The sequence below is a fragment of the Lutra lutra genome, chromosome 14, assembly GCF_902655055.1.
Source record: "Lutra lutra chromosome 14, mLutLut1.2, whole genome shotgun sequence".
Lineage (NCBI taxonomy): Eukaryota > Metazoa > Chordata > Mammalia > Carnivora > Mustelidae > Lutra > Lutra lutra.
Window position 1 is genome coordinate 4,059,678 of NC_062291.1, and position 14,604 is coordinate 4,074,281.

At 47.4% G+C, this 14,604-nt stretch overlaps 1 protein-coding gene across 3 annotated transcripts in view; it reads right to left on the minus strand.

Moving 5' to 3' along the window:
- The window catches only part of SIPA1L2 (signal induced proliferation associated 1 like 2), a 215,185-nt gene that overhangs the window by 78,485 nt on the left and 122,096 nt on the right, over nt 1-14,604 (minus strand). For all 3 annotated transcript variants that reach the window (XM_047701964.1, XM_047701965.1, XM_047701963.1), the window contains 3 exons: nt 10,591-10,724; nt 8,726-8,914; nt 2,249-2,423 (listed from right to left, as the gene is read on the minus strand). In XM_047701964.1, the coding sequence (XP_047557920.1) occupies nt 2,249-2,423; nt 8,726-8,914; nt 10,591-10,724 (498 nt within the window). The remainder of the gene's footprint in view (nt 1-2,248; nt 2,424-8,725; nt 8,915-10,590; nt 10,725-14,604) is intronic.

Sequence of the window (14,604 nt, forward strand, 5' to 3'; positions counted from 1 at the left end):
AATCATGACTTGAGCCGAAGGCAGACGCTTAACCGACTGAGCCACCCAGGCGCTGCTGCAGGGAGAAAACACTTAAAAAAATATGATCATAATTTGTCTATCCCAAACAGTACTACAAGATGGGTTTCTGAAATTAAATATTCTGAAAGTTTTCATCTCAAATGTCAGTATGTATGGTAATGGAGAAGGTGAACTGACAGACTTGCTCAAGGGTCTGCTGCAAATATCCCTATGGGCAAAGAGACGCAGGCCATCATGGAAGTCCCCAGTTGTCACCTCTGCACGCAGACCCAAGAGGGGCTGTGTTTGGCCTGGGGTCTATAAGTCCTCTCTGGTGAGCCATCCAGTGGTCTTAGTGGTTCCTGTCCCCTCTGTTCTGGCTTCATTTCACTCTGTACTTAAAACAGAAAGAACCCATTTTCAAGCCAGAAGGGACATCCCAGACATTGTACATTTTCCCTGGGGCTCAGATTCGACCAAGGTCCAGTGGGAGGACAGAGTAAAGACTACCATACCACTCTCCTGAATTTAAAAGAGATGATTTTGTGTGCGTGTGTGTGTGTCTGTTCTAGCAAAGACATAATTTTATTTGAGCATTTCATGAAACAGAATTCTCAGAACCTTCCTATCTATGACAGTGACGTCTCAGACATCTCGCAGAACACCTTGCCTTGCTCATAAAAATAACTCAGATTTGTTGATGATGAGAATCAAGGTGTCGAAATCTCGTTCTCAGGTTATCATTTCCTTGAGCGAAGGGGCTTAGTATGGCATTTGTAATGGATCAGAGACATGTATCTCCTGGGTCATAAAAATTCAAAGCTGACGGCAATGCTCCCACGTAGGATAGTATTTATATTATCTGTGTTGCAGTGTTACGGAACGTACAGATCGGAAGTTCTTACGTTTCCTCAATCCACCCCACAGAAGACAGATGACAGGCAGGCATAATAATGACTCCATACCAGCAGTGGTGTTCGGGAAGGCTGTCCCCAAGGGCAGCATGCCCACACCCCCAAGGGAGTTTGCAAAGAAAAAGGAAGAAACATCAGAAAAGGTCTCATATGTGGATACCTAGAGTGGGTTTCACAAGTTATTCCCTAGTCTTTACAGATCCGAGGCAAGAGGAATATACACCCAATATAAGAGTCAAGATTCCAACCCTGGCGTGTGTGTAGGACATGCAGGGGCCCACCTATGAGGCAACACTGTCTCTATATCTGATGAGCTGTGTTTGAAATGTAACCTTCACAAAGAGATAAAAAAAAAAAACCCAGATCTGATTGACAGGCACAGAAAGACCGGGCCCCACCCTGATGTAGGCAAGTGTGGATGAGGGTCCCAAGTTGAAGGACGCCAGGGACATGGAGCCACGGGACCTCAGATGGCCTCACAGGATGCTCCTATGGGGAAGAAGTTCACACTTCACACCCCCGCTGGGAATGGGCCACCTGCCTTCCCACTTCCTCCAACTGTAGGATCTATTCACTCCCCTTTGATTAGAAGAGGGCACAGATGACTGCTTGATAATAAAGAGTATTTCCCAAAATACACAAAGTTACTCTGCCCAGAATGTTTCGGATACTGATAGCTAAGAGATCTGACAGCATAAAGACAAAGATAAAATATTTAGACATAACGAGGACCAGAAGGAATAGGATTCTTCAAATAAAGATATGACGGAAATCCGCACATCACGGGGGCGGGGGGCGCTGAGCCTGTGTTTTAAATCCAGACTTTAGAGCAAGCGTGTGCCCCACTCAAGGGGGCCTGAGTAAGGTCAGGGGCAAACAGCAAGCCACTGTCTCCACTCCCCAGTTAACACCGTGAAACCAGAAATGAACAGGACGAGGCGGAGACCATGGTGTGAGCGAAGGTGCTAATGTTCTGTCTTTTAGAAACGAATGTGGTCTCGTCCTTGGTACATCGGAACATGGGTGTGAGAGCGGAGGTGAGGCCAAGAGGAAGAAGGGGATATTAAAAGATTCTTCACAAAACACTGAGGAATCTCTCTGCTGGTGTTAGAGAAAAGTAACTGACCTTTTGAGCTTCTGCGAAACACATACCTCTTGAGAAATGTGCTGCCTTTGCTCACCTGAGGAAATCTCAACTCTATCCCGAGTGAGCCTGGTGAGGCTGCTGCTGGGGTCAAGAACGGGGTGGGGGGGAGCCTCACTCGCTCAGATTTATGTGGCGTGCCTACCTTTGGAGAATTAAACTTGTGTGCATGCACAAATAGGAAGCTTACTTTTATTGTCCAGCTGAGCTCGGTATTTGGTAAATCCTTTCAGCCGGACTCGCTGGCCCAGAAGATCAAGGAATTCTTCAAAAGCTAGTCCCGCCGTCTCGTTGTTATACATCTCCTCCTCTGTGCTCTGGCCTGCTTTGCAATAAAGGATCCCGATCTTGTGCTGAAAGCTCAGCTGAAATGGGGGAGAAATAGAATTACTTGGCAAAGAGTATCAGACAAGCTAGCTTCCAGTAAAATTAAAATGGTACGCACGCCTGGACAATTCCCATAAGCAAATGAGCAAAAGAGGAAGTGACTGTCATTGTGCAAAATGCTGCAGATATCTAACAAACCCAGAAACCCCCATATACAGTGGGGGATATGGCAGAAACCATAAGAAACAGAATGGATAGCCATGCCGCATAGGATCCATCAGGTTTTCAGGACGGACAGACAGCCTTGGCTATCTACTTAAAAATACAACTGTGGACGTTCATAATCTTACACCTTCTGCGCAGTACAGACAGTCCTCTTCCAAGTCAGAAGGATAAACAAAGCCATAAACTTTTAAGTTTTTCCCTCTCTGGTTCCTGATGCTTTTGTTGTTGTTGTTCTTCGACACTCACGAAAATATGAAAGACGGTAATGAACAAACAAATCGAACGAAGGTCTGGTAGGGGAGGAACCCCGGGGAGAACAGGGATCTATGTACAACACAGAACAATGTTTCGTGTCCATGAAAGTAACTTTGGCTATAAAATTACAGTCGTTTCTGTATTTCTGACAGTCCTGCAAAGAAACCATCTGCTAAATACACAACAGACCGTAAAGAATTTTAAGAGCCGCTGAAGAGTTCCTGCCGTAATTCTAACTCACAATCAATCTCTTATCGCACTAGAAACCATGGGGCTGCTTTCTCCCAAGGCCGGGGAGACACTGGATCTAGCTGTACAGCTTTCCTCCTGTTTCCACAGAGAAACTACTTCTCCCTCCTGAAATCCGGCACTAAATCTCACTACCAGCAATCTGAGCCTCCCCAAACTGACAGATTATCAGACATCACCGATTTCCTAAAGGCATCAATCCATAACACTGTTCGCTCTCATTATCAAGCCATAAAATCGAGCCTTTAATCAGAATTCATAGCTGACTACCAGTAAAATAAGGCAGAACGATATTCATGTCTCTTGAGTGGCAGAGCGGTAGGAGCTATCTTATCTATGTTACCTAATGACAACATATGATCCGAGAAAGGGAGGAAGCCACCTGCCCGGGCCATCCAGGCCCACGGTAGGAAGCATCTTGGTAAACGTTAGGATACATTTATAGTCGAACAGTAAGCCAGCCACCCCTGCATTCTGAATGTCATCAACCTGACCGAGTGTTATTGGGGGTTAGGGGGAGGATATGGGGAAACATCATCTGCTCGCAACCTGACTGAACGAGCTCTTATGGCAACGGACCCCACAGCATGGCGGACAGCGCACGGCCTGGGCTCCTGTCAGACCCTACGACCTTCAGCTGCACGGTGAATACAATGATTCGCGCCCCAAGTATGGAGACAGCTATGTTGCGAACTACCCGATAGCTAGTATGATGAATTCTATTGAACTAGTTCTTTGGGAGAGTTAAGTAGAGAAACTCTTCCATTTTTCCAGAGACTGAGGGAAAAAACGTTTCTGATGAACTCGACTCTCCAAATAAATGAGAAACCCAATTTACTGCAATGAGACCATCATCTAGAAAAAATATGGAGTGTAATAAAAGTGCCCAGTATTACTTCATTATTAACACTCATTGTTCCGGAGTGACTCAGAAGACATTTCAGGATGTTAAAGCCACTCGGGAAACAGAGGACTAGCAATTATGCCCACAGATGTGGGTGATCTCAGTGACTGTTGGGATCCATACTGATCCTCTAACGAGGCCTTCCCATCCCAGATATCAGGTTAGCTCAGTGACTCCTCGGCGCTAGAAGAGGATTTCAACTGTCTCCCGCTATTCAGCCTGAGCCGAAATGAGGGCCCTCCAGAGAGGAAGCGGACTGGTTGGCGGTAGCATACGTAAGCTCAGCATCCCACGGGCCCGCATGCCCGTGCAGCCTGACACCCACCACCTTGCCTGCACCCACAGATTGCCATGCTGTCATCCACATCCTTGGAGCTCCATCCAGTCCGCCTGTCCTCTCCTCCTCCACCTGCTGCTCACGCCAGGGCTCCTGTCAGCGCCCCACGCGTCAATGCCATCTGGCCACCGAGTCTGCAATAATGCCCCCTGGCCGCTCCTGCAGTCTGCCCTGGTCTGCCCTGGCGTCTCCAGCAGGAGAACCCTTTCTCTTCCCACATCCACGCCTATGGGAAGAGGCCAGGAGCAAAGCTGTATGGGGCTGCATGGTTTGGGCCACTATGGCGTCCTGCCCATTAAGCAGAGTGCTCACCAGATGGGCACAATTTCTGTCTGTGACTCCTGAGTTTTCTGGACTTGATATTCCTAGTGGACTCCTATTCAGGCAAAGGCCAAACACCCAGAGAACTGGGCTCCCCCAGGCCTACTTCGCTGGCTGTGGTGCTGTCCACTCCACATCTTTCTTCCCAGCCATCGGACAAAGCAGCCAGAGTCTAGACCCTGAGTGCAGACAGGATCTGTGTTCCCTCCAAAAAGCCCCCAGGCCCATGAAAATGAGGGGATGTGGCTCCAACAGATTTCAAAGCCCCCCACGTGTTCATGACAGCCATCAGAGTGTTGCTGCAGTGACAATGTCCTGTGGCAGGTGCACAGCATGTCGTGAGCATCACACACGTTTACTGGGAGGAGGCCACAAAACGGAACGATCTCTAGGGTCTCAGAACTAGCAACTGGGGTTTGCTTGCTACAATGGCTGCCATTCCGCTAAAACTAACAGAATGAAACACGGGGAAGAGAATTCTCTGACTTGATTCTCTTACAAACCTCATGAAAACAACTAGAATCTAATATCAACCATCACCCCTCCTGCACTGTATCACAAAGCTAGCAACACACCCCGCAGTTAACTGGGGCACAAAACAAAGGGGAGACCCCAGCTCCCAAGTACTAAAACTCCCAATTGTCTCAGAATAGGGTTTGTCTCCAAGCCCTCCAGAACTTGGGCCGCGCCCTGATCTCTTACCCTTCCCCCTGACCTTGGTTTAACTGCTCTGAACCACAGCCAGTCCCACAGTCCTGGGGAAGCTGGCCGGGTTCTTGGGCATCAGTACTGTCAGAAACCAGAAATAACCATTTGTTGAAATTGCAAACTGCAATAGTGCGGAGATCTGGACATACAGACAGGCCGCACAGACAGAAAACCCAGCACACCAGGTCTCTTTGGCTTCCTGGGATAGGATGACAACTGACTGATCCATTCCCAAGGGCAGAAGCCTTGTGCTTATCAAGAAGGATTTAAATTTAAGTGAGGGTGACAAAAATAACAAAGCCTCAGAAATGCCTTGCAAATAAACTGGAGTGTGCAGAGAGGCCCTTCCTTCTAGTGCTTTCTCTGGTCTCGGTCTGTTCCTGGCAAGCACACAGTCTTATTTATTTAGATCATCTCTTAAGACCTGCGTGACTTCGCCCAAAGCAAGCCTGGTATGCAAGCAGACGTATTTACCCAGGGTGAGGGGGACAAGAAGAAAGCCGGCCTGAGAACAAATTAATCATTCTGCCAAAGACGCCATGATATTCTCAGAGCGAGTGGCCACAATTTATCTGATTTTTTAAAATGCCAACCTAAATAATGGTATAAAGTCATCTATGATATAAATTAGGAGAGTGTTTTAAAACAGGAAAAAGGGGATTTTTGAGAGGTTGAGAGATGAATTTTTGTAGATGAAGTAACAAAAGTTTCAGAGTCTCACTTAATAATTACTTCCCTTGTCATTCTCCATGGAGGGGAGTCTTTCTGCTCAAAACTTAAAGGATGGGACGCGTGGACTTAGAGAATGAACTTCAAGAATGGGACGCGTGATCTGAGTATCTAATGAAGCCCTTGCTACGAACCTACGTCCCGGACAGCAGATGTACTCAGTGACCGGGTCGGACCCGGGCAGCTACAGACCCCATGGAAGCAGCACATGAAAATATATCCTTGCAGCATTTTTTTTTCTAAGATTAAAACCCACTAAGAACAGTACCCGAAAACTGGCCCAACCCATTCCTGTGCAGATTTGCTAGTAAAAAGCTGAATCAAAAGAGCACTATCTGGAACACAGTCTTAAACACTCTTAAAGCTTAGTGGCAACTTTTAAGGATCCTTTAAAAATGAACATGTTTAAAAAAGAAAAAAAAAAAGCCATCCAATCTCTCTTCAGAATAAAGGTAAATGGTATCTCTTCCTCATGTAATATGGGAGTCAGACACCATCAGGAGGTATGGGGAAGTGACAAGGCCACAGGGCACACCACCAGGAAAGTAGACCAGAGTCGAACAAACACACCTGCCAAAGAAATACCACACGGAATTCAACTAGAGCTAAACGATGCGCTGGTTCGCTTAAAGGCAGAACCCGATTTTCAAAGCATTAACTTTGACATCAAACCGTAAAAAAAGGTATTCATTTAAAAGCATTTAAACTCTTCATTTAAAAAAAAAATTGCCTGGCATAGCTTCTGGGCCTATTCTGCTCACTGGACATCCCAAATCCTTGCTTTGTTTCGGGAGGAGACAGTCAGTGGTTGCTGCTGGGATGTCTCTGGGGCCCTGAGGGTGTTGGGGTGCAGGCCTGTGGACCAGCGGCCATTTGTGGGATTTTCCACAGCAGCCTGAGGGGACCAGCTACCTTAGCCACCATGCTGAACAGCAAGTCCAGCCATAGATTTTAAAGGGGAACGATATATTCTGGCAACATAAAGGGACACAGAACTACCACATTCTCCCGTGACTAGAAATATAAAAATAAGCACGACCATAACATACGAAAATAAGTGTGGTTCTTTTCATCAAGACTGTTTGCTTCTAGAGTAACTGGACCAACACCGACATGTCCTTCCTGCCCTCCCTGATAGCGGGTTTCTCCTCACCCACTTCACGGACGTCTCGCACATTTACCTTACCAGTCACGACCATGGTCCAGCCATCCTGGGTATCAAATAGTCTTACAGGTCAACTGCTCTAAGGGAGAGCTCTGGTTTGGTTAGTATGCCAGCCTTCCTTCTTGAGACAGACAGATCGCAGGACTAGTCACTCTGAGTGTTAGGGTGCCCTCTTCCTTTGGCTAATCATGCAGTGTTAATGTCTTAGACAAATTAATATTTCATCACTTTGAGAACTCTGCCATCTGAGTATCAAAAACCATCAATCTACCACATTGGTGTTACTAGGTCATCCAAGAAATACCTCCTATTCTCCCTAAAACAGGCAAAGGAATTTTCCTTAGAAAATTCTGGAAAGATACATGAATATTGTCCTTTTGGGTTTTTTAAAAGCAGGCATTTAACAGCAAGTTTGCTCATTTGAAGTAAGTTGCATACACCAGGGTGCCTACCTCTTAGGTTCCAGCTACAAGTTATCTCATATCTGACACTTAAAAGACCTCTTTCCACCATCTGGGCCACTGTCCCTATCCTGTCCAACATTACTTCTCTCCCAGACGATGTCAACAGTCCATAACTGAACTCCAGGCTATCATCAGCCTTTATCCTCACTAGCCTGTCTCATTCCCTTCCAACAGGATAATCTTTCTAGAATACAGCTCTGATTGTGTCTTGTCCTACCAAAAAGCTTCAATGGCTTCTACTTGCCTCCTGAATCATATGCAAACTCAGCCTAGCTTTTAAGGTCTTATATTATAGGCTATAGCTTCAACATACTCCCCCCCCCCAACTACAACTTCCCTAGATGTGCTTTGTTTTATAAACAAACTCATCATAGTTCCCAAAGCAACCAACTGCTCCCATCCCCCTCCTGGAATTCGACCCAAGTCCCAGGTACAAGGCTACCTTCTTCAGGAGCCGTGCCATCAGACGTTATTTCTTCTTTTCCCAAAGGACTCACTGCACTTAAGCCTCCTCAAGATCCACTACCACACTCTGCCCTGCAGAGGTCTTTGTGCTCTTGGTCTTACTGTTCCTCTGGGGCGGGGGACGACTTCTTAGCCTCAGTCTCCCCAAAGCACGCTGTCCATTTCCCACCTGTTAGCATCAGTGTCTCATATACAGTGAGGCAAGGACAAATGTTAGTTCAGGAAAGGACCAATGTGAGTTTTTTAAACCCTGGAAAAAAATACCACTGATCTCTAATAATCATGAATCAGATGGGCTCTTTCACCAAAATCTTGGTAAAAACAACACAGGTCATGACTCGGCAGGAGCAGTACTGCACTAGATAGCCATCATGTTTCCAAGGAGCAGTCAGAGAAAAAAAAAAAAAAAGTGCATTAAAAATAAACGATCCCCAAAGAAAGATGGATGGGAAAAGTCCGAAACGTTCTGAAACACAGACATACTCGGACCCAAACGGAGACGCCTGCATTGTACACACCCCTTGTTCATCCAGCTTGAGCAGCTGCTCCGAGACCTTGGGTGAATTCGAAGCCTGTCTCAGGCACTGGATGCTCAGCTCCGGGATGACGTACTCCAGAACCTCTTTGAGAGGTAGTCCCCGGGCGGTCCCATGCCTGGCGGTAGAAGGTATGGCGTCTTCTAGAATTGCTCCTCGCAGGGTTGTTAGCTGTGGGGGGTGAGGGGGGAAAACAGAAGATTCCAGAACATCACAGAAGAGTTCTTGTTTACTCCTGGTTACTTCCTGAAAGATAGAGTTTTTAGTGGTCTTCCAAGAGGGGGAAAGGTCAGTCTCTTTTCTGAGTGGGCAAAAGTGACTGCAGCTCTCCGTGGGTAGAAGCAAAATCAACACTCCGAGAGCCTTTAAACAACAAAAGGACCCCGGGGCTCAGGGATAAGCTGGGAGGGGTTGAGATAGGGAGTGTGCCTGGAGAAAGAGGGAGGCTGGTTGTGGCGTGATGGTCCCAGAGCCAACCAAAGCATGACGCTCAGGAGAGGCTGGAGATCCACGGGCTGGCCCCTCCCTGCATCTTCCTCCCACCGCTCCCTTCTCTTTTCCTGTTGCCCTGTGTTCTATACCAACTTCTATCCTTTCCTTTCTCTTCTCCTATTTCACTTTCCACTGCTGATAGGTCCTGCAGCTGGATGGGGATATCCAGTAACACCCACGGGGATTCAGGCCTCAGAAGATCATTTACTACCGAATTTTGCCTCGTGAGTGTGATACATCCTCAAACGCGTGATGAAGGCACATGAGGGCCATTCTGACACTCGCTCCGGAGAGGAAACCGCAGCACTGCAAATCGGGGGACCCAGCTCTGACCCCCCACTCCGACTCTGGGAAGAGAACTGTTAACGGACAAGAGAGTGGGGGTAAGGGCTGTGGCAACGACGTGTGCCCTGTGCACCACGTTCGAGAACACCACCGCCCCGCAGAGTCCTGTGCAATGAGGAGAACATTCTCTCAGCAGCTGCACTGGCTGACACCGGGAGCCACAGGCTCTGTGTGGTTACTAGGCACTTGACACGTGACCAGCAGGCCTGAGGAACTGTATTTTGAATTTCATTTAATTACTTCAAATAGTCACATGTGGCTAGCGGCACTAAATTGGACAGCCCAGGCCTGTAACTTACAGGCGTTGCTGCAAGTCAGGGGCTCTCTCTCCCACGTATCCAGCATAGAGCCCCATCACGGGAGCACCTGGCCAGCCACGCGTGGGACACAGGCTCACGCACACACAAGGGGCGAGTGAAGAGCTCCCTTTCCTCTCGCTGATCTGGAAGGAGCCAACCAACATATGCGAGCCGGGATGCTTGCCAAATACACCCCTCCTGTCATTTCAACAGGTCAAGAGAATAAAACCCGAAACGCGGGCCTTCTTTGTAATCGGCGCCTCTACCTATATTGTTCCGTTTGTACAACACTCCCAGTTTTTACTCCAACCAAGGCAAGAGAGGCACTAAGCTGGGACCTCGAAATAATACGGCGTGCACAGACAGCCGGCCACACTCCCCTCCACCGTGGACCAGCTGATTTCCTGCTTTAGATCTCAAAGCTGTTGGTCAGCTCTGGCGTGAATGGGCCAGTTCATACGTGTCCTCTCTGAGCCCCCAAGCCTTCCGGTCTTACCATTGTATCCTTTCTGTCATGTAAGGGGGAAGTAAAATCATTGCCCCTTAATATCTGTGACAGGGTTTCAAATTTTTATTGAGAATAACATACTGTAGGTTCATTCAATGATCTTAAATGCTGTAGTCATTTATATTATACCTTCTCTGAAAAATCTAGTGCAGTAACATCAGAAGCTTCAGCCCAGGACAGCAAGGACACAAGGCAGCCATTACCTCACTTGTCCTGAAGGCCACCCGGTAGTTGAACTGGGACCCCTCTTTCTCCTTGGCATCTTCTACCTTCTCCCTCCGGATGCTGACAGCCACCGGGCCGAGGTTTTCATCTATGCCAAAGTAGTTCTGGTGCTCTGTAACAGGAGACAGTGGTGGCATCAAAAGAAAGGAACAAAGGACCGGATGGGTGTCTTTTGGTGTCTGTGTCCCATCTCTGAAAAAAATACCACGTGGGTCTGGGTACACAATTCCCCAACTGTGTTTGGTCAAAGTGTTCTGTTTCCAAATCGGATGTACTTACACATCTCATCTTCTGTTACTCTCATTCTGCTCATGAGCCGTAAGAGCTCTTCCACCCCTGCCCCTCACCCCCGTCCCTACCTGCCCCTGCCGCCCCACCCCCCCAATCACTAAAGAGCATCCCTGGAAAGAGTGTGCTGCCATTCCCAAAAACTGTCAAGAGAAAAACCTAGTTCCTTGAAGACCGTTACCAAATGGCTCCCCTCCAGCTGGGAAGGTCACCTTCTCTGACCAAATGTGGGCACTTGGACTAGCCAGGTAAAGCTCATTCCTTCATCACGACGTCACTAATGTACCTAGCCATCTAACACAAAATTTTACAACAGAGAGAAAAGGTCATTAGTTGCTGAGGTCAAACTGTATCTACTGATTCTGTAACTTGGTTTATTCTGTTCTCAGTTAATAATGAATTTCATATTAAATCACTGGCCCTTCAGGGCTCCAACCCATGCAGTCTCACTGCAGAAACAGGTTTTGGGGGCCCTCTCGTCCATCTAGCACAGGAATCCCCGAGCACACGGCTCTGAGGGACGGTCAGGAGTCTCATTACACATTCAACAACATGTGTCAGGCACCGTTTTGCAGCAGGGTCACAATCCAGGACAAATTCCCATTCATGAAGCTAATATGCAACCCTGAACTCTGCCAATGACAGGAAGCTTCAGGAGCAATCACTTCTGGACTGTGGGACCAAAAGCTCCTCCGTCTGCTGAAAAAAGTCAAAATGCTCTCCTTCAACCAAACTTTTTAAGTGTCGTCTTCTGAAAGGACCCAAACTTAACACTCAGATGTGCCGTGAACGCACATGAAATAGGGGGGGTCAATGACCCCAATGCTTATTCACGCAGCTTACCTATTTTTAGCAGCCCCTTCATATCAACGAGCCACGTGGAGCAGGTGGGAAATACAACCTCCCAAGGGGCATTCGTTTATTTCTTAATGAACTGCTACCAGGTCAGGTCCCGAAGGTATATACTCATAAAAATGACCTTTTTTCACCCTCTATGCAGAACCAGACTCATTCCCTTTGACTGTCACCTTAAAATGTCTGGGTCCATCTTTCCCAACTCTTCATTTTTAGTTAAAAAGAAATAAAATGAATCAGATATTTATAAGTTTGAAGAAAACTGCAGGCATTCCGAAGTGCTTTGGTTATGCTAATATTTTCCGCCATATTAATTCTGGCCACATTATTCTGGAAGGAATAAGAAATGTTATTTAGAAAGAAGAAATCAGGGTGAAAACAGGATCTGCCATCAGCCAGGACAAACATTACCCAAAGCCAATGGTAACTATTCACTAGATCTCAAAAAGCCATTTACTCCTTTTCTTCTTTATTTTCCAATCATTTACTTCTTTACCTCTTGTGACCAAACGAGATTAATACTGTCATTACTTCTCTTTACAGTTGAGGCTACAAGTAGCAGGTGCACTATTTTAGGGGCTGATGGGTGAGTGACTGACTTACTATAATCCTGAGCTTACAGGGTAGGAAACAAGCCTTGGTTTTGGATGGGTAACTGGTCCCCTGGGTAAATTACATGCTAATTAACAGCTAGGTTAACTGTTACAGACAAGAACGACTCCAGTGAAACCAAGCACACATTGTGGGTCTGGGTACACATGTAGCGGGTTGAGGAGAGCTGGTCCAGAAACAGTTATTTGGATTTTAATCAAAGTTTTAAAATATTCAATGAAAACAGAGACTGAAAGTTAGTTGTCTACTTCAGACTACTAGGCAGATTATCATTTTATTAAAGTTAGTGTTAGTGACTATTAGACCCACGGCATTATACTAGATCCTGTGAAAAATACATCTTAAAACTTAAATCAGTTTAGAATTTCCTTAGTCACAGTCTGTCCTGACAAGAACTTTCCTCTTTATCTCTTTCTCCTAAGGCAGATGCGTTAAGAAAAACATTCAGCAAGTGCACAAAAGCACAACCGGTCTTCCTCAGGCCAAAGCTTCCTCCTCAGACCCCATTTCCACAAGTTACCTGCAATAATGCTAAATCGATTCTCTGGTAGGCGTCTGACGAATCCTACTGACATGAATGCAACGAGCCTCAAATTATTTTAGGGAGGAAAACAGTGACCAAGTCAACAAAACGCTTTCTTGTGGTGAAACCGAGAGTCCAGATTCAGGGCATCAAATCGCTAACTTGAACACGTGATGACTAAAAGTCCTACAGTGTGTGCTCTCCCCGCACCAGCACATGCTGCAGGCACAGCAGACCGGGGGCAGCTGGGGCTGGTCACAGGGGAACACACGGGAATTTTCCGGGCTGAGGGAGCTACCCCGCATCTTGACGGTGCTAGTGGTTACACACCGTTTTCATCTGTCAGAACTCTAGAACTCCACACTTAAAAGGGGGGGAATTTCACTGTAGGTGAAGTGTACCTTCATTTTTTAAAACTGGGGAAGAAAAGGTCAACGAGAGGTAGACCCAGTGGGCCTGGCAAGACAGGAGTCATGAGCGCTGCCCCCAGCCCCGTGGACCATCCCTCCACCCCCGCTGCCCCTCAGTGAGAAGAATACTTGCCCCTCGACTGCTGGTTCTCTCCCCCATTTCCTCACCCGACCTCCACCCCACACTCTGGCTCTAGCTTGGCAGGCCTGTCTGCCACGCGGGGCACTGTTGGCTTCCGTGAGTGTCTTTTCCCAGTGAGCCGCCTCAGGGCTCTCCTTTGGGGTCTGCTTTGGGGCTGCCCCTCTGGCCTCCCCTCATAACCTGGATGTGTCCCAAGGCTCCGCCATCAGCCCATGGCTGTCCGTTCTGAGTCTTGTCTTCCAATCTGTCTGAACATTTATCTGTCTGTCCTTCCATCCACCCATCTTCTCCTGGAAGTTCCTCAGGGACATCACCCCAAACTCTCTACAGACTCCTCTCCCAAAACTCCCCTAACTCACACATTGGCTCCCACGGCCTGGCACGTCCCTCGCTCTTCTGATCTTGACGTTCTAATGCATCCTAAAGCAACAAGCGTTGCTTCCACTGACACTATCCGCCTCACCTCCAGATGAGGTGGAGCCCTTCAACTTTTATATCCTCAGGGCCTGATTCGATAGGACCTAATAAATTATAAGGGCTTAACAAATTGTACTTGAATTAAGGAACTCAAGAAGGCTCCCCGGGTACTGCCCAAAAGGAATGGTTTTCCTGAATCTCAACCAAAATAAAAACACCAAAATAAAGCACCAAAATAAAAACAAGGAGGCAGCTCCTTTGCACACTGGTGAGTGGAGAAGGCAGTGTGCAATGTCCTGGGACCAGAAATGTAGCAGGTACTGCCCCCATGAGAGGGGTGATATGGTTTCTTGAAATATTTACAAAACTGAGCACTGAAACACCTATTAGAACAGTCCTAGTGCTGCTGTAACAAACTGCCGCAAGTTTGGGGATTCGGAACAACACTCATTTACAGTCTCACAGCTCTGGAGGCCAGAAGTCCATAGTCTGTGCCAATGGGCCACAATCAAGATGGCGTCTGGACTGCATTTTCTCAGGAAGCCCTAGGGAGCAATCTGTTCCCTTGCCTCTTCCAGCTTCTAGGGCTGTATTCCTTGACTTCCTTGGCTCATGGGGCCCCTTCTCCTCTCTTCAGACCCAGACCTAGATCCTGCTTCAGTGCCCACAAGGCATTCCCTGGCAGAACTCCCCCGTCTACGTCCTACATGGACACTTGGGATGGCATTCAGTTTGCACCCAGAGA